Genomic DNA, 23358 nt, shown 5'->3' on the forward strand with positions numbered 1-23358 from the left:
AGGACTTCAACTTTTCCTTTGCAGAATTAAACTAGTCTTCTCTTTACTGATAGTGTGGGTGGTCCCAGAATTAAATTTCAAAGGCAGCAGAAACTAGAAATAGAAATAGAAGAAAAAACACATTTTTTTTCTCATGATCATTCAGGGAAGTACCCAAATAAGGTCATACTGCAGCTTTTTCTTTGGAAATGACACTTTATTTCCCGCCTTTCCTGATGTCATTTGCTTACAGAAACACATTATCTGTATGGAGAAAGACTGGATTTTCTGGGAAGGAACGATAAGTATGTGTCTCTGGTCAACTTCAGCATCCCTCAGCTGTGTCAGTTCACGGTGTGCATTGACCTAAACCGGACTGCCAATGTCAGCTCGTGGGCAGCGTTTTCATATGACACTAACACCACCTCCACTGACATAAATGACATAGAGCTTGGACTCTCTGGAGAAAACAAGCAGTTGAGACTGTATCTCTTTGGCACCAGACGAGACATCGAGATCGATCTGGCCCTTTTTGTGTGGTATAGCGTGTGCTGCTTGTGGGACACCATGAAACAACTGCTGGAGGTCTACTGCAACGGTCGTCTCGTGCATACCGAAACCATCGGCAGCACTGAGTGCCTGAAACCCAATGGCAGCCTGGTGTTGGGTCATCTGCACAAAAGAAAGGATGGCTTTATTGTGCGGATAAGCAACAGCTTCATCGGCAGCTTGTACTACTTCCAAATGTGGGACCGTGCGATGGGTCGGGAGGAGCTGCTGGACTGCGCCATGGGCAATACCGTCAGCTGGAAGGAAGAGTACTGGAACTTCAGCAGCGTCCTCCCCGCGGTGGACCGTCACCTGCGCTGTGGTGAGTCTCTGCAATATTTTGTCTTTGTGGGGCTTGTGTGTTGCTGGGGATCACACACAGAGGGTAGGGAACCCTCTACTGCTTAGGATAACAAGGACTGTGTGACACAGCTTCCGAGTTGCTTGTGCTGTGATTGAGACCAGGAGTGGGCAGAACTGCAGGCATGCCTATGGCATTGCCTACTCATGGCACACAGGCTTTTCTTGAAGCAGATACAGAGGCTGTGGATGAAGGCAATTGGGCAGGGACAGGCTCTGCCACCAAAATTCCTTGGCAGGTGACATCTTTCAGATGAACCTTCTAGTGGTTCATCCCTCTGCTGGGGCAACAACCTGCTGCTCGGCTGGTCTGGCACTGAGCAAGGTAGGTTGAACACAGGAATTTTCTTCTGATATGTTTAACAGTATTTAACTAGGCCATTAATTAGATATGGTAATCACTTTTCTGCAAGGCTCCAGTCTGTTGTGTGCCCAAGATGGATGTTGCCTCACTGAAAAGCATTCTTAGCAGTGGTTATCTCATTATTCAACCCTGATGTGTGTATGTGCTACACAGTATTTAAACTGCACAATATTGAAACAGGGGACTGTCATTGACACATTGACTGATTGGCTGACTAATTATGTAAAACTAATGACATGCCATAACATTTAGATGATCCACAATAGTAGTGAATGCATCTTTATTAATTGTCTGTAAGCTGATGGCTTCACAGGGAAAGCAGAGGCACAGTCAGATGTAATTGGCCATTTTTGGTGTCTAGTTTGAGAATTCAAGAAGTGTCCCATCAAATAGCGCATCTCTGTCAAGTGTAGCAGCTGCTGACTTCACCGCAGTTCCCACTGCACTTTCCCATCTCCTGCTCCAGGTTTCATCAAACCAGGGCCAAAGGCAGTGAGAAGAGCATCAGTGTCCTGGCTTGAGCTGACTGAAATCACTGACTGGTGCTCAAACCTGTGCTCGGAGGGATTTCCCCCTTCCCTCATAGCACATCCGCTTGCTCTGCACCAAAGAACATAGGCACTAATAACAATTCCTGTAAATTACAGCCTTAACATCTGTCTCTTGGCTCCCTGCCCCACTGCCATTATCCAGGCAGTCCTCCTTCTGCACTGCTGGAGCTATTTCCTCAGTTGTGTCCCTGACTGGAGGGCTCATCATCTGATGAGGAGGGAGGAGGAAGGCTCAGTTTCCCTTTTCTGATTAACACCTTTGCCCTTGGGCCCATTCACTCTGTGCGAAAGGTGTGTGCTTAGTCATGTTTGCTGGTGCAAACTTTACCAGCTAATATCAAAGTTGCCACTAAAGGTTTCTGGCCTTTGATTTTTCAAAAACAATAACCTGGATTAATTTGAGCAGCTTTTTAGTGAGGCAAAGCATATGAGAGACAGGCTTTAAATGGTCAAAGCATTTTTTCCCTCTAAAGCCATTCCCGAGAACCAGGTGATTTCCTCTAGTTAGGATTCTCCAGTGCAGCCTGAATTGGACGTTCAGTCTGGAAAATGTTGGTCCAAGTATTCAAAGGTTATCAGCAAAGAGAAAGAGCAGCATGTCTTACCAGTGATGAACTAGACCAGCAGGCACTGAGGCTACTCTTGCCATGAACCACTGGATCCACATTGTGTTCCATGCTGGGAGAAGGGTTACTGGAGTCTGATATTTTTCCAAGAGCAGTAACGAAGACAACTGTTGTGAAGTCCTAGTTATAGAGATGTTCATAACATGTAATCATGTTTGAGAATGTGATATGTATCAGATCTTGAGCAAGACCTTTGCTTCCACTATAAATCTACTCCTTTAATTGACTGAAATTCATGAGCTGGCTATTGCACACAGACATACTGAGCATACAGGAGATGGGGATAACAGTGAGTGGTGTAAATACATACTGAGATTTACATCCTGTCTGTCAGGTAGGGGAAGCTTCACTTGACTGTAGTTCGTATGGGTTGTCCTTATGGGGCCATCTCTCCCTGTGTGAGAACATCTGGAGCATGCATATAAGAAATAGTTGTGCCAAAGTGTTGCCTTGTAATGAAATGCCATGGAGAGGTGCCATTTCAATGCTAATGTCATGACTTAAATTTTTACTTATGCCCTATAACAGTTACTTGATGCAAGGTTTACTTCTGTTTATATACATTACTTATAGATCTGTGCATTATTTCCGTCACCTTGACAGTGAATGGTTTATGCAGTTGTGCTGGGAAGTTGGGCAGCCTGCTTTGTTTGGAAAATCCTGCATTATTTTTGGAAAGCAAGGGCTGATTTAGGCAAAGCAAGTGAAATGTCTCATGCAGGGAGGCTGGATTAAAATGATCTCTAAGGTCCCTTCCAGCTTAGGCCATTCTATGATTCTATGATATAAAAGTAGCAAGAAGCATCCTTAAGGAGGTGTGCTGACTTTTATATGTGATATGATTATCAGAGCAACTGCACTGGCTTTGCTTGAAAGTGGGAGTAAAGTTATTGTTCTGCCTTTGCTTTTTCCCAGAGCTCTTGAAGATGATCCTTTACTTTACCAGCTCAGCTGGGCCTTTGCTAAAAGTGCAGCAGTAAAAGTGCATGTTCTCATCCTCTCACTGACTCACAGTCTTCATCTTTTCCTCCCCCTGCCTCACCCACACACTGATTTCTGATTTTCTTCTTAATTTTAAATAATCTGGGAGAGGGATGAATATGCAATACCTGAAAAGGACTGCTAATAATACATTTATATATTTATATAGTTAATATATTACAGTTCTCTTATTGGTTGGTCTAATTTTTGCTGCTCTTCTATTGGAAACCATGCATATTTACAGGATGCCAAATAAACCACTTACTAAATTATCAAACCAAAATCCTTATGTAGGACTTTAAAATGTCAGTATTTCTCTAGTTTCAGATCTCATCTGTCATTATGCCTTAGCCCTCACTTCGTGAATGGAATTACATGCATGTTAATTAAAACAAATGAAGGTACGGGGTTCAGGTGTCTAATCCGACACCTGCCTGCTGGCAATGATCCTTGACATGTGAGAATAAACAGATACTTTTTTTTCTTCAGGTGATAATGAGAAAGAGAAAGAAAGAAATAAATTAGAATCTGTGAAATTATAATTATGCTTCTTTTGTCAGGAGATGAAAATGACATCGTGAGTTACACTCCTGATCAGAATGGGTTTGGGGTTGGGTTGGCCATTTCTCTATTTTTCTTCTCCCTCGCAGTTTTTTTCTGATCCTCTTGACTGACGCTGGGTGATACCATACATCACCCCAGAGGCACTGGGTTTTGAAACATTAGTCTGATAACAACAGGAACAGAATGGAGCTTGTAATTATCCAGCTACATGCAAATTCCTTCTATCTGGAGAGGGTCTGCTGCACTGTAACAGTCAGGAGGACAAGGTAAACCCTAAGTGGCCAAACAGTTTGGTTTGTTGCTTGATAAAATCATGTCTGTGTTTCTGTAAGGAAAGGAAAAAGAGTTTTATTCCAGTGATTTGCACAGCACTGGCCCTTCTGCATTCTTATTACACTTCCTCTATGAGAGCAGCTCTTAAAAAAAGCCTGTAACAGGACACTCATTTTCTATCCACTTGAAAACAGCGGCTAATTATTTGTAGCATCGCACTGGGGCTCACAGAACCCGTCTCTGCAGCTCGGCACGACAGAAAGGCACACAGGTTTCCGTGAGAAGTTTAAGCTGTGGGGTTAAAGTCACTGGGGATGCTGGAATACCTGCCTCGGCAGCACTGGGGTCAGGTTCTCCAGGCTTTACTCTTTGTATTCTCACGGTGGTATGTGCTGTGAGGATGGGGAGGGCTTGGTGTGCACGGGTGCTGGAGGAAAAATCACATCCCCTGAATTTCAGGTCCTTTTTTCTTTAGAGGAGTTGTTTTCCTTGGTCTCTAGGGTCTTTTTTTTGGGAGATCTTGCTCCTTGTTTTTTGCCTATTCATGTGCATGTCAGTGTTAGTGGCTCTTGCTGGGAGGTCTGTGTTTTGAATATCTCGGCCTGTCTTGCAGCTGGATGATCTAAGCCTGCAGATCTTTTTCAAATAAAGAATCAGCAAATAGCTGTTATGTCAGGTCATGTTTCTGACCTGCTACGGGCAAAGGATTTGAAATGACAACGTGTCAGCTTGCTCCTGGACTTGCCAGTGTTTTAGTGGAAGAGTAAAGGAGAGTAAATTAGTCCGTTTTTACCCCAACGGTTTAGTACTATCCTAGAAGTAAAAGGCCTCAGTAAAGAGATGTCCTAATGAAAATCTGAGCTTCATCAAGCACCATGGGAAAAGCAGGCTTGCTATTTTTTACAGCTTTCTGGACGTGTTGGGAGAAGCAGGGATCGCACTACAAAGAGCAGCGCACTGCAGACGCAGGTTGCTGGAGAGCTTCACCTCCAGAACAGCCCGTGTAACCTTCCTGCTCCCCATCCCACTGCCTCCAGGTGTGGAGGAGCCTCCTGGCTCAGCTCTGAGCGTGCTGCCTCTGCTGATGATAATGCTACAGGGGCTGAAACCACTGTTTTCTAGATCATGAGGTGACACCAAAACACAGACAGGCACCTCTGAGGAGCATTTGGAAGCTGAAGGCCTGAGCTGAAGACTGAAGGGTCTGAGCTTAGCTTACAAGAGCCAGCCTTGGAGAAACAGCTGGACTTCCAATAGCTTTGTTGTCTGCTTCTTCATGAAGTTGGAAGTCAGAAATTGCTCCGGTTTGACTTCACAGATGAGCGCAAGGGGTAAAACTGCTTGTTTGTCTGGGAAGCAGAAGCTTGTGTAGTGTAGCATGCCTGTTGAGAAGGGGCTTTTCACTTCAGCTGTCCTTTCACCTTCACAAAATAATTTGAAGCTATTTAGGATAAAAATAGGAGGCTCCAAGTCATTAATAGTCTCTGTTTCTGTTACTGCCTGTGGATGTATTGCCATTGATTTGAATGGGTCAGAGATGGGCTGTTGTATTTTGAGCATGGGTGATTCTCCTTGCCTTGAACTACAGCAGAGAAAACAATGTTTTATGAAGCATGGCCTGACTCTACTTATTTCCAGCCACGCTCCTTATTCATAGACACTTGGCTTCGTATTCATATGTTAAGCTTATTTCTCTCAGTCAGAGCTAGAATGTCAAGTCTCTGACAGTCACGTGAGTGAAGAAAAAAACCACAAATTATCAGTACAGCAAGGAAACAGTACCTCTACAGCAAAATGTTGTGATCTTGCTTCTCTTTCATCACCGAGGCCTGTAATGTTATACGGTGATTCGGTTCACTGCAATTTTCTCTAGTACATGTGACAAACATCCCCCGTTTTGTCCCTGTCTGCCTGGTGATGTGGCAGATTGTCTGTGAAATGCAAAAACCGTATCTGGGTTGACAAGGTGATTCACTTCAAGGAAAATTTGCTACAAATGAATTCTTGGAATTCTTTACTTTGAAAAACAATAGGCAGGATGTCCAGCATTTATAATAGAAACCCTTATGCCAGGTTATCATTAAGCCAGAGGCTGTGAATATCAATGTTCATCTCCCTTGCCTTGCTGCCTGTTAACCCATTAGAGTTCAGTGTTTGGCAAATGCCTGTTCCTGCAGGCTGGCACAGGTAACACCAGCAAGAAGGGAAGGGAGAGATAATTGCTCTTCAACACAAGCAGTAAAAAAAGATCACGTTGCATAAACTCTGGTCTTCCCTGCGATCTAAACTGCAAACGCCATTTCCCCCCTTTTTACACTGTAGTTACCTCTGGAGAAATAAAAAGCTCTCACGTGCAGGTGTTTTTTCCCCCTCTTTGCTTTCCCCCTGCAGAGGTCTGGGGAGCAGCAGCAGCTCTCCGTTACAATGGCCCTCGCTGCAGGACACATGCCGCTCTCTCACCTGGACTATATTCTTCCTTACACTTTTGCCATTGTGGATTCTTAGGCCTTTTAATGTTCTTTTCAGCAGGCTCGAGTGAAGCGTTGTCAACAAGGGTTCCTACGCTGCCTCTGTCACCGCCAACCAGTAGTAGCAACGGTACTGTCCCACGTAAGTGCTAAATGAAGGCATTATAAATGCCAACATGATCATCACTGACACTGACTGACACCATACACGTGACAATTTCAGACTTGTTCACAGGTTTAATCTACTGCTACTTAGCAAGATGTTCCCTAACAGCAGAGCTTCCCAACTCCTCCTATGCATTATCAGGCAGTAAAAACTAAGTTAGTGCACCCACAAGTATGAGCCACGACTTATTTGTTAAAGCTGTGATCACCTGACCATGTGTTCAGGCCCTTAGGCTCTTTAACAATGTTTCTAGCCATGCAACAGCAATCTGGATTTCCCAAAGACCCTCAGTGACCATGGGAAGGGGAAACATAACCGTGGCTCAGCAGAGGGGTGAGGAGGTGGGAGGGGGTGCAGGCATCTTCTGTGCAAACTACGGGATGCATCTCACTTACCTGCTCTTCTTACAGTCAGCTTCTTTAACGTTGACATGAACTTTTCTCTCTTCTACAAAACTGAGAGTGCTCCCGATTACTATGACGCAAGGAAGCTTCTTGAAAGCTGGGTGAGTAGTTCACTTTTCTCATCCTCACGTATTTCCAGGAAGTACCTGATGACGAGGACAGCTGGTACAGAATGCAAACTGATGGGACAACACAGAAATAAGCATCCATGTAACAATATTGTGGAGTCTCAGAATCGTATATCCAATGCATTTTTAATAGGATAAAATGAAATTCTGAAGGAAGGGGAATTTTTAGCCATTTTCATCAGGATTTAGAATTTTGTTGACAGTTCTAAGTTTAGAGGCAGGCCTCTACAAAGTATCAACACGTTAATAAAAATGTTATTGTTCTCTTTCCAGTTTAGTATCATATTTACTGGAGAAGAATTTGTTGTGACCAACTTTAAAGTCAGGTAGGTCTCAGGCCGCATAGTGGTGTCACCTTGACCCTCTCTGCTTTGAGTGAAACTGCAGTCAGGTTCCAAATACCCATTTCACAACTGACCAGTCCTGTGACAAGGGTATAAATCAAACTCTCAGATCTGTACAACTGTGATCATGTGGAACACCCACATTTTGTTTACTGAGCTCACTCACCTGAAAAATATATATCCTGCCTAGTTCAAGGCAAGTAGCTGCTGCCAAACTGAGACCTCATCTTTGGCCATATGTATTGGTTCATGATGAAGATGAAACCTTTGCTGCCTCTGCAGTGTGCAATGAGTCAGGTGGGATGGTGTATCTCTTACGCTATCGTTGCAATTCAAGAAGTATAGAAATTGGTACTTGCAGGAGATGAGAAGTAGAGCAGAGCACCAGTACCTGCAGGGTTCATTCACGTTGGTACTGCTGAAGCCCTGTTTCAGTGATTGCATGTGAGCACAAAGGAGTTTAGGGGTCACAGCCATCACAGAGTGAAGGTCACAGACCCGTGAGGGCTGTCTAGTCTTTGTAAGTAGGTACACACTGGGTCCTGCAGTGCCTAGTGAAAGGATATTATAGTTCCAAACCTCTGCTCGGAAAAGATTACTTGTTGCACAAGACTCCTCTATTTCATCCTTTTTAGCTCAATCCAGTAATTCATGAAAGTATCACTTGTACAGACATAGATTTTCATAATTTCATGTGTATTTCAGTTTCTACTTTCTTCTCCAACTTCCACACTTACTGCTTGCTATACAATTGACAATACAGTAACACTGTTTATGTGGCGTGAATACGATTTGGAAAGTAGTAAGAGAAGGGTGGGTCCCATTATGGAAGAAGCGTTTTTGCCAGGGTGCATATCTGTTACTGTACTTGGCCTTGGAGATTTATGTAGATATACCTGTGCAGAATTCAGAACAACTGCTATATTGCAAGATCTGGCTCACAGTGATTGTAAGATTATTTTTTTTAGGTGAGAGAAGAATAGGGCATGCTGTATTTATATGCTTACTATGAAATAATTATTCTATTTTCTTTTGCTTGCAGGGGTAATCATCCAAAAAGCAGGGTCTATAAGAGAACTCACGTATGTAATTTGTTATTTTCTGATTTTAAAACTTTCTTATCTCTTCATAGAGAATATAGTAGGTCCATGGTCTAAATGCTGATACTATTGTGTTTTGTTGAAATTGTTAAACATTGACCTCCAGTCTGGTAGGTGTTTCCCATGTAAATAGTTAGGCTGGAGAGCCATTGTGTCCAATAGATATTGATAATTTCTGTGCTGAAAAAGGAATGCTGGGTGTGCCCAGCAGTATCTTCAAGCAGTCTACTTTGCAATATCTTCCGATGAGCACACTCGCTGAGCCGCATTGGCTATAGATCCAGCCTGCTCTCTGTATGAGACAGGATCAAGGCACAATGATGTACTGTTTTATCCTGATGTACCTCTAGAAGTACTGTGAAACAAAGGCTGCTCTGGAGAGTCAAGTCCCCATAACATTTCAAGCAATAGGCTCTATTTTAATGAGCGCACTGAGTCTCTGCTGCTTGCTTTCCTTAAAATCCAACCTGTGCCAGTTGATTCTAACCAGCTTCTAATTTTTTGTGTCCTTCTATGCAAACTGAAGACGAAGGTAAAGCCGATGTCGCAAAGGTAAGACTCATGGTTGTGAAAGGGTTTCCATAGTTCATACTGATTTGATTTTTAGGGTGTGTAGGAATTATACCACTCCTCAGCTGTTTCAGTTTCAGAATAACTGTGGAGTCTTTATTTATATAAAATAGGAAAGCACAAGTGATGTCAGAACCACAGTAATCCCTGACTTGGGGAAATGTATTTGAGCAGCCGAGGTTTCCCTCTCACACCCCAAATCTTGGGAGGCTCGGAGTGCTTCCATGGCAAGCCGGGGGGTTTGTTCTGCACTGTAGGAGCTGGCTGTGAGCAATATCCTTCACTGGGACCAGATCAGTGAGTGGAGAGTACCTAAGAAGGCTTCAAGGATGAATCCTTCCCCTCTTCTGCAGGAAATCCTGAACACATTCTGACCTTGAGCCAGTAGAGGAAGGGGAGCTTGGTTCCTATCACTTTCAAGGGGTTGCAGATGGTTTACAAAGGCCATGCTGAGTGGGGAACCACTGTGTATGGACAGGAGCAAGTTGGAAACACCTGAAACATCCCAATCCTAAGGAAATCTCACTCAGGCCTCCGTGAAGTTAGAGGTTCATTGAGGTGATCCATTCATAGCTGGGAGCTGGCTTCTTGCATCTTTCTGCCATGTCTGAAGCCACTCAGAGAGCAATAAGGTCTTTCCAAACCTCCTGAAGTCAGCAAACATAGTTCTCAAGAAGAATATGTGTTTTGAGGAGGAAAAGCTGGAAATCAGTAGAGATACTGTTAATTCAATCTCAGTTTTCCTGGGAGCCTTGAAGTCTGTCACCTCTGTTTGGACGCGGGGGTATTCACACACCTCATTGTTTTATGACTAGTTCACTCCAAACTTTAAAATTTGCTTGAGAAGTGCTTACTTGTGACAAAGATGTTCCTTTGCGAAGATAACGTGATTAGGAAACCTTTTGACGTTTCCTAGTTACAGTTTCATTTACAATGAAACTATAAATAGATTTTTTTTTTACCTGTATTCCCAATAATTAGTACTTTAGAAAGCATTTCCAGGGATAAGGTACTAGCATAAATAAGAAGTGGCATTTGGTCACATTAGGATTGCACTTAGGGTGAACAAAATACATTCATAAATGATCCAATTACATATAGTTTTCTGGGTTACTCCTTCATTTTGTAATCACTTAGAGTTGTGAAATGTTACTAATAAGGTAGCCTTGTTTGTGTATTATATTTGTAGCTACATCTGTAAGGCCATTATAAAGGCCACATCACTAGAAATACAACAAGTGCTGAGTCTCAAGATCAAACATTTGTTGAATGACACTTACGAAGAGGGACCATTATCCTTATATGTGAAACCTGAAGATGTGGCTGTCAAGCCAATAGGTAATGCTTCATTAAAACCTCATTGGAAATCACATGCTTGGTAATTCTAGCTGCAAGTGTTCTAGGAAATTTAAATCTTGTGGAGAGATTAGGCTGGAAAACATCCTTACAAGTAGCTAGACTTGACCTCATCTGATGCAGAAGCTGTAGATCGTGCAATGACAGCAAGATGAGTAACTGGAGATCCAGACAAATGGAGGTAAGCTAAAACTTGAATCTGAGCACCTTTGCAATGAAGGCAAAGTCAAGCTGCAAATCCAGGAGCCCCTGCCCATAGCCAGTGCTCTGGAGCCCGGAGCCAAACACTGGAGCCAAACACTGAAACCAACCCTTTGCCAACACTTGCTCAATGCCCGTGCATCTTGGATCAAGCCTCAAATGGCAAATGATCTCTTTGATGGTTTGGTTACCATCTCTATTGTCCCTTAAAATACAGAAGTAAACCAGAGATAAAAGCTAACAGACTGCACCTGAACTTCAAAACTACATTTTATACTGAAGACCAGCTGCAGACAATAAAACTGCAAGCCTGGAAACAAGGCATTGATGGGATAATGAGGAGCAGTGTGAAAGCACATTCAGATAGATAAGAGAAGCCTGCAGGATGTACTGTCCTTAACTCTGGTTTGTGGTACTGCAAAACCAACACTTTACCTAAGAGGTGACCTTGTCAAACAAAAGAGAAAAAGATTGCAGAGGAACAGACAAAATATTTAAGCAAAATGTTTTCTTGCAGCCAGTAATCCTGTAAAATCCTTCTATCCAGTTTGCAAATTACAGCTCATTCCAATCAGGAAAGGATGTCCAGAGAACAACTGGGTTCCTGGATGTCGGGGGCGGTGGGGGTGTGTGTCTTCTTTTTGACTATTAAATCTTTTTAAAGAGCTCTTATGTATTTCATCCTCAGCACTAATGGATTGTCCAGAAAGCTTTTCACGCACGACCTACAAGGGGAATTATTCCTGGCCGCTAACAAGTCCAGCTACCAAGGCAGAGGTCAGCTGCAGGAAAAACCCGCTGCAGTCTGCTCAAAGGAGCTGGTGAGCAATGAGATCATCTCGTTCTGCTTCTTGCAAGGGGACAGGAGGGAGCGCCAGGCTCTGTGTGATGGGGCACCAGGCAGCTGTCTGTCCTGGCACACAGCAGCACTGTGCCAAGGAAGATGGAAAGAGGCAGGATGAAGGGAGTGTTCCATCATTTCCATCACCAGCAGCAAGCACAGGCCAGCACAGGAGGAAGCTGACTTTCCACCTGAGCAGGGAGGTGAAACAGATGCACTGGAGCATTTCGTGCCATCCATTCATGGCTCTCTGCCTCCCCATACCTCCGGATGCATTTCAAATTGCTCTGGCATTGGGGCTCTGTTCCCACCCTGCTAACTGAGTGCTGTCAGATCTGACTTTCAAGTCAGTTTTCAAAACTGGACTAAGTAATTACATTCTTAGCAACTTCAATGTGAAATACAAGGAACATCAGTTATATATTTTTCTTGTAGCAATGTACACTGTTTTCATTTTTCAGTGCAATTAATATTGAACTTGAGCAAACTTTCTGGAAGAAACCGAATATAGCTGAATGTAAATTACTGGAAGAACTTCCAAATAATATTTTAGACCTCCATGATATCATGATAACAGAAGGTGAGATATCAAGATGCTTCAGTGACACGGGGAATCCAAGTAAAAATAGTTATACTCAGATAATGCTTATGTTGGACATCCGAAGGACTGAACCAACAAGGTTGTTTTATGTGCATCCTACTTCCCTGGTCACTTTATGTGCATCCTACTTACCTGGTCATTTTGAAGTGGTTTTAATGTAGGTGAGTTTTGCAGGTGCTTTGAAATTCTCTAGCTAGCCCTTTGAAGACTTGTCTCAGATCCTACACTTAGATTTAGAACTAAGTAAATAAGCAAGGAATAATGTGACAGGTCTTGCCTGTCTGTACTCTCTCTGTTACCACATCAAAACAGTTCATAATATCTTATACAAAGAAGCACAAATCAGTGTATGGAACTGAAAATTTTGTGCTGTAATTCATGTAAGTTGTAAGGTGACCTTTGCCACCGTATTATACCTTTTTTTTAAGCTATGCCAAACAAGGCAAGCTGTTTGAATGGTGAACAAAAGCAATACCGTAGCTTAGCCACCTACGCAGCAGTGGCATCAAATAACAGCTCATTGAAAGATATCTCCCGTTGCATACAGTCTGTCTGATTCTCAGGGTGTAAAGCTCTGCTTCTATAAAAAATTATACAAGGATGATGAGATGATGACTTTTCAAACCATATCATTCAGAATTTGCTTTTGCTGTTTTACCAGTTAAGCAGCATTTGGGGAAAGGGGTGGATCTTGTACAATTTTGAACTCACAAATGCTTGTAAATGTGACTACAGTTAAAACTAAATATTATTTACAGATAATCTTTATAATCCAAAAGCAGGAGATAATATTGTTTTGAATATTTCTCCCTTTAAAATACAACCTGAGATAATTCAGATTTTACTTTGAAGTTTTTGCCAGTTTCATTGGCATGTTGAAGGCCTATTGACTTATTCTTGGGCTGTAATTTTTTAATACATCAGAAATACTATGACCATATGGAGAGGAAAAGCAAACTAACTCCTTGCTTTGACATAAAGACGTGTAGCTATATAACTAGACCTATATCTATGCCAGATAAATCATCTCTACTTTCATTTTTTTCAGAGAATGCACAAGACATTGTACAGCACATTTTATACCTGTTGCCAGATGCCACGCTGCATATGGAAGAATTAGATATCATTGCAAGTAAAATTTCTGAAATCATAAGGCTTGCAGATATGAGCATGACACTTGCAGAAACTATATTGTCTATAATAAACCACATTTTGCTGCAAGAAATAGAAGAGCAGAACATTAGAAAAATGACCAACAGGTAAGTAAGATAATTTGCCCAGATGTGGCTCCCTAAGCTAAAATGGCACCGTGGAGTAATTCATTCAGTCTATTAAGACACCACCACAAGAGTTACCAATTTCTGTACTCAGATCTTAAACATGTATGTTGCTCCTAGCAGTAGAGATTGGTTATTGTGTTGTCAAAAGTGCTTTTACCAGAATCAGTTCTGCAGAAGTCACCATCATGGAGTTGTTCTCTGTGGGCATCTCAGCCTGGAGGCAGATCAGGGAGACTTACCAAGCCACCGGCTCATCTCAGAGGTGATGTTTACAGCTCAGCAGTGAGGTCTGTTGGTAGGTCGTCCTGGAGACACATATCTGTTCCCCCAGCACACCAGGCTGGAGTGCTGTACCTGTGCTGATAAAGATATAATATAGCTATTCAACGTTAGACTTCAAAATCTGTATTTCACAGAATCACAGAATTGTTGGGGCTGGAAAAGACCTCTGAGATCATCAAGTCCAGCCTATGACCCAACACCATCACATCGGCCAGACCACAGCACTGAGTGCCACATCCAGCCTCTCCTTAAACCCCTCCAGGGACGGTGACTCCAGCCCTTCCCTGGTCAGTGCATCCCAGTGCCTGAGCACCCTCTCCATGAGGAAGGGCTTCCTGAGATCCAACCGAAACCTCCCCTGACGCAGTTTCAGGCCATGCCCCCTTGTCCTGCCACCAGTTGCCCGGGAGAAGAGCCCGATCCCCACCTGACTGCACCCCCCTTTCAGGGACTTGTAGAGAGTGAGTCTCCTCTTTTCCAGGCTAAACAACACCAGCTCTCTCAGCCTCTCCGTTTAGGATACGCTGTCCATTATGCAGTTCTTGCACATCCTGAAATTGAGGTTGCTAGATGGCTTTAAAAACATCTCTCTCCTTTGAGATCTTAAAAGTAGCTCAACTACCTGTTTTTGAAATGTCTGCCTTCTGTTGCTGTGCAGCAACTGTTCCCAAAACTACTGCCATGCTTTACAAAGGCAAATGTAAATACACAGAGTTTACTCATTTCTGATCTGGACAAGACAGTTACCCACTTCTCACTACACAGCCTGAGCCTCCAAACAGGAAAGATTATTATAGTTGGTTCTGGCAGATCTGACGCTAACCAACAGTGTAAGAGATGTGTTCATCCCATTAAAAGTCTTTCAGCATGTCTCATTTTAAAGACTGTGCCTACCTGCAATTTTGTCTCACTTAATGTAAAACAGTATTTTAATAAGAAATATTAAAATGAAAAATACCAAAAGCAAGAAAAACTAACTTTCCACTTAAATTCTAGGTGGGGCATAGGCTATGCAACAACCCGGTTATTTGTACTGGACAGCTATGCTTTGCCTTTTCAATCTCTGGCGTGTGCACGGAGGAGTAGCTAAAAATAGATCAGAAAATCTGCCCGAGAGAAAGCACTGAGTAGCATCATGATCTGTTTTGCTCTGTGCTCTCTCCTCAAAGTCTACTGCACTGCAGTGTGTGGAGTGGGGCCTGTGATAGCTGCCAGCACTCAACACCTCTGCCTTCTCAGATAGGCTGTGCTTTTATTTCAAGTGAAACATCCATTACTTCGAATTCTCCTCCCGTGAAATCATGTAAGGTTTTAGGGACAAGCATGATGTTCTGGCAGGCCTTGGATTCCTGATCCTTAATGGAGATGGTGTTGGTATCTAGAAGTTGTGATAAAAACATCTCACCATTTTTATGGGCAGGAGAATTTTAGGTATTTTCATTTTTCCACAAATCAGATGTTAGAAGAGCACAAATACTGTGATGATATCTGAAGAGTATTAGCATAATATCCTCACAAGTGCTATTACGCTCCTTGTTTCAGGCCTTGGTAGAAATTTTGGATTTCAGCTATATTGAGGAAATTGAACTCCAGACTTCATGGCTCTAGGGCAGCTGCAGCTGAAAGGATCCCATGAGGGTCCTTGTGTGCCTGGGACTGACGACGGCACAAAGATAACACCAGAACAAAGAAGGGCAGGAAGATTTTCCTTTAGTCTGTCCAAGCCAGCTGTCACAGCCAATTTCAATAGAATATTATCCCTTCTTGCATACTTCTGAACAGCCTTAGGGGAGACCAAACAAGTTGTGGAACTGTCTCTGGCTCTTAAAGCGCATGAGCATCAAACAGCCCTAGTTTCCTGCCTCCTTAGGATTCCAGCCTCTTTACTTAGAAATAAAACACCACTGAGAGTAGGGCCCAGAAAGCCCATGAAATCTCATCGTCAGATATTCAGAGCTTTACTAGACAAGCCCCTGAGCAAGCTGTGCCCTGCCTGGGGAAGGTGAGGGTTCGGGGGACATCGCTCCAGAAGTCCCTTGCAGATCGAATTATTCTGGCTCTGATATTTTACCTGTACAATTAAATAACTGCAAATAATCAAATTAGCAGGTTTTACGGGTTACTGCTTTCCAAATAAAATGTGGTATCTGACTGGGTGTGAATTTTGACTCAGGTGTTCCCAGAACGACCTCGTGTTGTGTCCACAGGAGGGTATCTTCCACCTGACAGAATGAGCCTACTGAAACACGCTAACTCGACTGCTTGCCATCACCTCACCCTGGGCCAGAACAAATGCCATCTTCCCCAGCATGGACCTATTCTGCTCTAGTGTTTGCTCCTTGTGAACATAAATCAAAACAGAGGGTTTTAGCTGATTATCTTCTGGATGCATACTATGAATTCAGGAGAACATTTCAAGAGATGTATTTATTTTATTATTCTTTTCCTTGCTGTTGCTCTTGGTAAAGTATCCTGAAGACAACCGAGGAGATAGGCTATAAGGTGACTTACACAGAAAGAAATACATCGGTCACAACCACTTCCTTGGCTTTGTTGGTGATACGACCAGATCCCAGCATGTTTGGAGGACTGGCCTTCGGTGTTACCTCCTACGACAGAGGCGTGGGTCTCAAGGTGAGAGCAAAATATCACCTCGGGAACCACTGACAAAACCAGAGAATCCTCCTGCTGTTTGGTACCGTTGTGTATTTGACATGAGGAAGGCAGCTCTGAGCATGTCATCTCTCTCTCCTGCAGATCGATGTTCAGGAAAACCCTTTCAAAAAGGCCTTGGCCTCTGTGTTTTTGCCAAAATCACTGAAGAAATTCCTAGGGATTGAGCACTCTGACCCAGACAAGCATTCAAAGATCCAGTTTAAGTTTTTTGGCACTACTTCACTCTTTGCGGTAACTACAACTCCTCACAAACACTAACACAGCAGTAATCAGTTCAGCTGTTCTTGGTGCGCACAAAAGGAAATTCCCAATAGCTTCATGTTCATCTGTTCTGGACGCATTTAGCATCAGACTGACGGAGCACTAAGAGATGTGCAGGGAAAATGTACCCAGGCAGCAAAACCTTCTCTCTAGCAAGGGTGCTCTGAGAGGTGTCTGTAGATCTTAGACTTTTTGTTCACACATACGCTAACCTTCCTCTGCTAGGAAGCTTGTAGTTAAGGAACATACATGGTAGATGTCAAATATCATGAAAATAATTTAAAGATTTATGATTCCATTAAAATAATAGCAGCACTGATACACTGTATTTAGGACTATTCTAGTATTTGCTATGTTTTCTTAGCTCAAGGGGTGTGTGAGTGTAATTCAAACTGAAGACATTTCTTTTGGTATGATGGAGCATACAGTGTGCTGAGCAATGCTTTTCCCACAGAAGAAGCATTCACAATTATGTCTGCTGTCTAATGAGCTTAATGATATACAACTGGGTGGTTTGATGTGCTGAATTGATTATACAGCTTTCTCAATCCAGCTGATGCATCTGAAACTCAGTTCTGCTTCAGCTGATGTGAAGGCTGTCCCTGAGTTTGGAACTAACTAGATTTTCTAACGAAATAGCAAGTAGCTAAATGACATCAGGCATCACATAGTGTTGAGCTGATCGCCATTTCTAAGAAACACAATTTTAAAAATGTGGAAGGATGGAAGAGCTGGAATTTTTTTTTACACGTGCATATTTTTCCACTGCAGGATGACAGTTTAACGAAGGAGAGGTTGAATACTTACGTCGTGAGTGCCAGTATTGAGAATGCATCAATTCAGAACCTCAGTGAGCCTGTGACTATTGCTCTTCAGCACATAGACCAAAATACGGTAGGTTGCGTTCATTTTCTCAGGGACATGTAGAAGTGGAGCCTATTTCACTTACCTTACAATAAACTGGCAACAGGACAAATACGCCTAAAACATTTTGCTGCCTAACTTTTCCATGATATATCAACCAAAACACTGACACACCACTAAGATCTTGGTGTTAAATTCCTGCAGATTGGTAAAAGCAGCAAGGGATGTTGTCATTGTTTCCTTGTTTTGATCCGGGCAGTTTTTGTCAAGGAATAGTTTATTTGCTAAAAAAGGCAGGTTTGGGGTTTGACTGAAATGATTTGTAGTTGGTCTGAATTCACCAAATTGTTTTAGTCACCACTAGGGGTAAATTAAAAAAACAACAACATCAAAACATTGCATAGATGTTTTCTAAAGGAATTTGTTTTGTTTTGTTCCAAAACAATGTTTCAAAACTAAAATCTCTCAAAATATTTTTGATAGGCATGGGTCAAACTTGTCGACTGAGTTCCACCTTAACATTTCTGTGTTGCTACTCTTTACGGCCCAGCCTCCACACAAATACTTTGCAAACCCAGGGCAGAACAAAAGTACTCAATGAGATGAATTTGATTAAAATTCAAATTAATGAGATCTCGAAAACACTGATTTTTTTGCAATATGCTCTTTCCATTCGGTTCTAGAAAATAATATATACAAAAAATTTCATCCAGATATCTCTTCTCTTCCATCATTTTTATTCCAACAGACCATCTGGCACCCCTCAGATTTTTTTTTCCTCGACTTTTTAAAAATATCCTAATTAAATATTTAATGAGATATCATTCTAGCCTACATCTTTGGCTCTCTGCCTAATTATATTTGACAGTCTACAGATCACACATCTTAACAGCTTATCTGTTGGAGTGGCTTCCTGTAAACTCTGTGTTTTATTAAACTTTATTAACAATAAAAGAAAATTGAATCTATGCCTTGGGAAAGTTTGCTGCAGCATTATGAGTAATAAACTAGAATGTCCCCAAGGGAAAACATTGCATTGAATATCCATTTAAATCTGTTCAGTTGTTTGCAATATGCAGGCAAGCTTCACTTTCTCTTAGGTGTCTTCCCGCCTGGTTTCAGAGATAGTGGAAACACTGAAATTCTAAAATAAAAGTTTTCTTGTGTTGGGAATTGGTTTTTTTTGGTTGGTGGGTTTTGTGGGTTTTTTAAATTGTATTAAATCTCAGGTTGTTATTCTAGGTCTTAGTCATAACTTTTGAATTTCACCAGTAATTCGCTATGACATCTCAGATACCGCATGAAGCCAATGAGATCAGACACAGGAATTGGTCTAAGCTGGACGATTTGACAGATTTTCTGCTGTCCTGGAAAGGCAGTGCAAGATACAGAAAGGTGGGGAAAACTGGGAAAATCACTGGCTCCCAGGATTTCTCTCTGTAAAGAGGAAGGCAAAAACTGGGTTCCTCTGCTGGTTTTCAGTGTCATGGGTGATACAGCCCATATCCCAGCTGGTTCCCAATCACCAAGTGTGCAACTGCCCCTGAACTGGTGGCATCTCCAGCGACCTACAGAGCCCCTGCAGCACCACCATGCAAATAATTGCAGAGAGGAGTGGGCTTTCAGTACAGAGGAAATCAAATCAAACTGCCTTTCGTTATATACCCCAGTTATAGGAAAGCTGCACTGTCTGTGAGTGCAGGCAGTGTGCGGAAATACTGAATAAATGTCACAGCCTCCTTTTTCTCTGCTTTCAGGGTAATGCAGCAGTGCACTGTGTCTTTTGGGACTTTGAGAAGAACAGTAAGTGTTATTTACAGAGCTGCCCTGCTTGCTTCATCACCAGCCTCGCAGAGCCTTTGGCTCCTTGACTTTGCAGCTTGAAACTCTGAGGCTGTTCTGCCGAGCCTGGTTTCCACTGACGGTGATACCTCAGTAATCAGTGTTACGACTTAGGGGATACGTGTCCGGCATTGTACTGCGGCACATCTACAGGAAGAAGATGACTTAGTCTAAGAAAAAAGCAGAAATGCAATGAAATGTCAGATGACTTCTCACAGTTACTTGAGGGTAGTCAGCAGGGGCTTTATTGTGGTCAACTCTTGAATATGGCTCAGCTAGTCAACAGCCACAGAAAAGGGAATGTGTACTGAGTAAACTCAGAACATGTGCCAGAGGTTTTTTCTGTAATTATTGGTGTTAGAATATATCTATATATAAAATCAGGAGCTTAGCTTCTGAGTATGTCATGCATACCACATAAATTTAACCTTACCAGTGAGGATCTGGCTTTTTCAGTATTACACTCTACCTAAACAAATCATCTGCCCAGCAAATATTTCTTGCCTTCTGTGGTCCCACAACCTGCAGTGTAATCTAGTCCAGTGCACTTTTCCTTACCTTCCTGCTTTCTCTGTGTGCACGCGTGTAAATGACTTTAAATATTTCTTCATTTCACCAGAGGCTTTCATCCAAGTTTTGAGGTTCTCAGGCAACTATATAAGATGTGTTCCTGTGTGAAATCTCACTTGTGCACTGCTAAACGACCCTGCAATCTGTACTAACTTGAGCTCATATTCACACATTCTGCGTGCTGCAGAGCTATAAATGACTGAGCATGACTAACTCTGCTTAAAAATCCCTTTTTCTTTATTACACAGATGGACTGGGTGGTTGGAATACATCAGGGTGTGAAATGGAATACACAGATATGAATTACACAATCTGTTTTTGTAACCATCTTACCCATTTTGGAGTCCTACTGGTAAGTACTCCCTGAATCATCTCCAGAAAAGTCCCGTGGCACTAAACAAAGTCATCGCTAGTTTTGGGGGGAGATGGGAGATTCATATCTATACAACCTGTTAGATATCTGCAATTTTGCCAAAATCAGTTATAACAAACAAAACAGTTATAATAATGTTTGCGTTATAAAGTCTCCTAAACGCCACTTGCTTCAAGGCAAATTCATTTTATGGATGTACTTTGGACTTTGCAATGTAACTTAATCAATGTTAATGTGCTATTTGCTGCATTGGAAATACTGTGTTAAATTTATTACTTGCCAGTGGCAACTAATGACGTTACATCTTTCCAAAAGTTTCATCTATGCTCCATCAGAAAGGGAAGTTAATATAAATATGGGAGACACTCGTAAGTATTGTTTCTTATTTCTCTGTGATACAGAGAAAACTTCCTCTGAAAGTTGAACGTCAAAAAAGGAGACGACTGCCTGAGAATGGGCTGCAAAAAACGCAGAGTGTTAGGCAAGTTTGAAGCACACTGAGTAGATGAACATTGTTTAGTCCCAGTAGGGGACCCCAAATTACACGATGGGGTAAGGCCACCCCTTTGCTTTCAGATGCTTGCCCAGCTTGCCTAGGGTTCAGCACTACCTGCTCCAAAAGGTGTAAAACCCTCTCTGGTAGTAAAGATACGACTTGTGCAGGAAGGAATTCAGATGTTACATATTTCAGACAACTTGCTAAAGTTTCCAGTCAGGCAAAGAGGATTTTAAGAAGATTGTAAGATCACACCTCTTCTGCGCTGCCACTTCAGTAACCAGCACAGTTACAAGGATTTCACGGCACTGTCGATCGTACATCAGAGGTGGAAGTTACCAGTCCGTGGTTCACAGTTTTGACAAATCGAAGAGAAACTGTGGCAGGAAACAAAAAAAATCCTCTCCCTATCACTCCTGGCAGCAGCTGTGGAGAAGCAGGGCCCCCACTCCCCGCTGATTTTTGCAGAGGGATGCTTTCTGGACGTGGAGGATTCTCCCGTGCTCCAAGACGTTCAGCGGGTTTGTGCAGTTCCCAAGCATGGCAGCTGCCGTTGCAACAAAGTAGAGTTTCTCCTACAAAGCGAGCTCCCAGTGGAATAATTTTGGCAAGATCCTGGAATCCTCATTGAATTTGTGGTCTCTGAAGTACAGCTTTTCTAGCTTCACAAATTAGTACTGGATACATGAAATATTGCGTATTTTTATTAGTTTGGCTATTCTATTGGACTATACAATAACAAACAAAATATTAATGGAAACCCTTCAAAAGTAGCAGTAAGCAGCACAGAAATCAACTTCTTTATCAATGTGAAAATGTGGAAAGCAGTTTTCTTTAACTGTTATGGCAAACAACTGTGGTTCTTTATCTTGTAATATAGGACATATCCTGGACAGAGATAGAGATCACACATGATCGCATATTAACTCTGATAAGCTATGCAGGATGTGGTGCCTCTTCCCTTTTTTTGGGTATAACGCTGGTGACATACCTAGCCCTCGAGTAAGTCTGATTTTTTTTTTTTTAATATCACTTTTACTATTTTAGCAATAATGAATTTGCAGTAGTCAGAAGGTTTGGTAATATTTGATGCACAGAAGGGAAGACTGAGAGCTGGCAGCATCAATAGTGCTTTATTTTGACCTGTGATTGTGGTGAAATAGGAGGGATCCAAATACTCATGCTTCAATACAAGCAGTAGTCTGAAATGTTCAGCAACTTCCATGTTCCTAAATTTCTGTCATTTCATTAATTTCCCCATGGACATGGGTAAGATATCACGTCGAGCATCTAGAATATTCCCTGCATCTAGATTGTACATTGGATAATATCAGCAATCTGGAATATTTCCTGTATATAGACTGTACATGGGATGATATTAACAGTAAAATAGGGAACCTTTACTCTTGCTCTTGGACTTTCTTGTGTTTTGTCCTTTTGGATAGGTTTTATTTTATACTGTATGTGCCAGTAGCTCCTGGCATGATGGGGCCTGAGCCTTAGGGAGCTGTGAATGCTTTCACAATCCAGTACAATAACAGTAAAACTTGGTGCAATAGTAAAAAGATGATATTAAGTCTGTCTCTCCTCCACCAAGTGCGATAAACCTAGTAGGTCTCCATGCGTTTAGAACCTCTGCTTTTTCAGGATGGGAGATCTGCTTCAAAAACACACTAGTGATGTGATATAAAACACTAATGTGGACACACATTTATACTACAAGCAGACAATTTATAATATGATGAATACACATTTGTGCTACTTTGCCTTAGTGAATGCACCCGGTGCAACTCCTGGACATTCTCCCTCTTTTTAGAAAGCTGCGGAGAGACAACCCTTCAAAAATCCTGCTCAATCTTTGTGCCGCGCTCCTGATGCTGAACATGGTCTTCCTCGCCGATTCCTGGCTGTCCTCGTTCGACCAGCCAGGTCTCTGTATCACCGTGGCTGCGCTCCTTCACTATTTCCTTCTTGCGGCTTTCACGTGGATGTGCCTGGAGTCTGTCCACTTTTACCTGACTCTTGTCAAAGTTTTCAATGTTTATGTCCCAAAGTACATCCTAAAATGCTGTATTGCTGGCTGGGGTAAGTAAGCAGAGTTCTCCGCTTCTGTGCTTGTCCAATTCTCTAATATAGGGAAGTATTTGCAAAAAGTATGTTAGGACACTGAGCTAACAGAAATCTGGTGCACACCCTGAGCCCTAAGGATGGATTTCTTTCCCCGGGCAGGTTCAGTTTAAGTTTCTTCTGCCCAGGGAGACATTAGCAGAAAGTGCCTGTGGCTCCCT

General features: G+C 42.3%; 1 protein-coding gene across 1 annotated transcript in view; it reads left to right on the forward strand.

Moving 5' to 3' along the window:
* Window positions 1-232: 232 nt before the first annotated feature.
* The window catches only part of LOC104278477 (probable G-protein coupled receptor 112), a gene marked incomplete at its 5' end in the record, with an annotated part of 28612 nt that continues 5486 nt past the window's right edge, over window positions 233-23358 (forward strand). The window contains 15 exons of the mRNA XM_009875465.1: window positions 233-850; window positions 6777-6857; window positions 7292-7386; window positions 7687-7739; window positions 10617-10765; window positions 11673-11805; window positions 12287-12405; window positions 13475-13685; window positions 16457-16622; window positions 16746-16895; window positions 17697-17819; window positions 19547-19592; window positions 20450-20553; window positions 21951-22072; window positions 22887-23155. Coding sequence (XP_009873767.1) covers window positions 233-850; window positions 6777-6857; window positions 7292-7386; window positions 7687-7739; window positions 10617-10765; window positions 11673-11805; window positions 12287-12405; window positions 13475-13685; window positions 16457-16622; window positions 16746-16895; window positions 17697-17819; window positions 19547-19592; window positions 20450-20553; window positions 21951-22072; window positions 22887-23155 — 2439 coding nt within the window. The remainder of the gene's footprint in view (window positions 851-6776; window positions 6858-7291; window positions 7387-7686; window positions 7740-10616; window positions 10766-11672; window positions 11806-12286; window positions 12406-13474; window positions 13686-16456; window positions 16623-16745; window positions 16896-17696; window positions 17820-19546; window positions 19593-20449; window positions 20554-21950; window positions 22073-22886; window positions 23156-23358) is intronic.

This window comes from Apaloderma vittatum, unplaced genomic scaffold (assembly GCF_000703405.1).
Source record: "Apaloderma vittatum isolate BGI_N311 unplaced genomic scaffold, ASM70340v1 scaffold6038, whole genome shotgun sequence".
Taxonomy (NCBI): Eukaryota; Metazoa; Chordata; class Aves; order Trogoniformes; family Trogonidae; genus Apaloderma; species Apaloderma vittatum.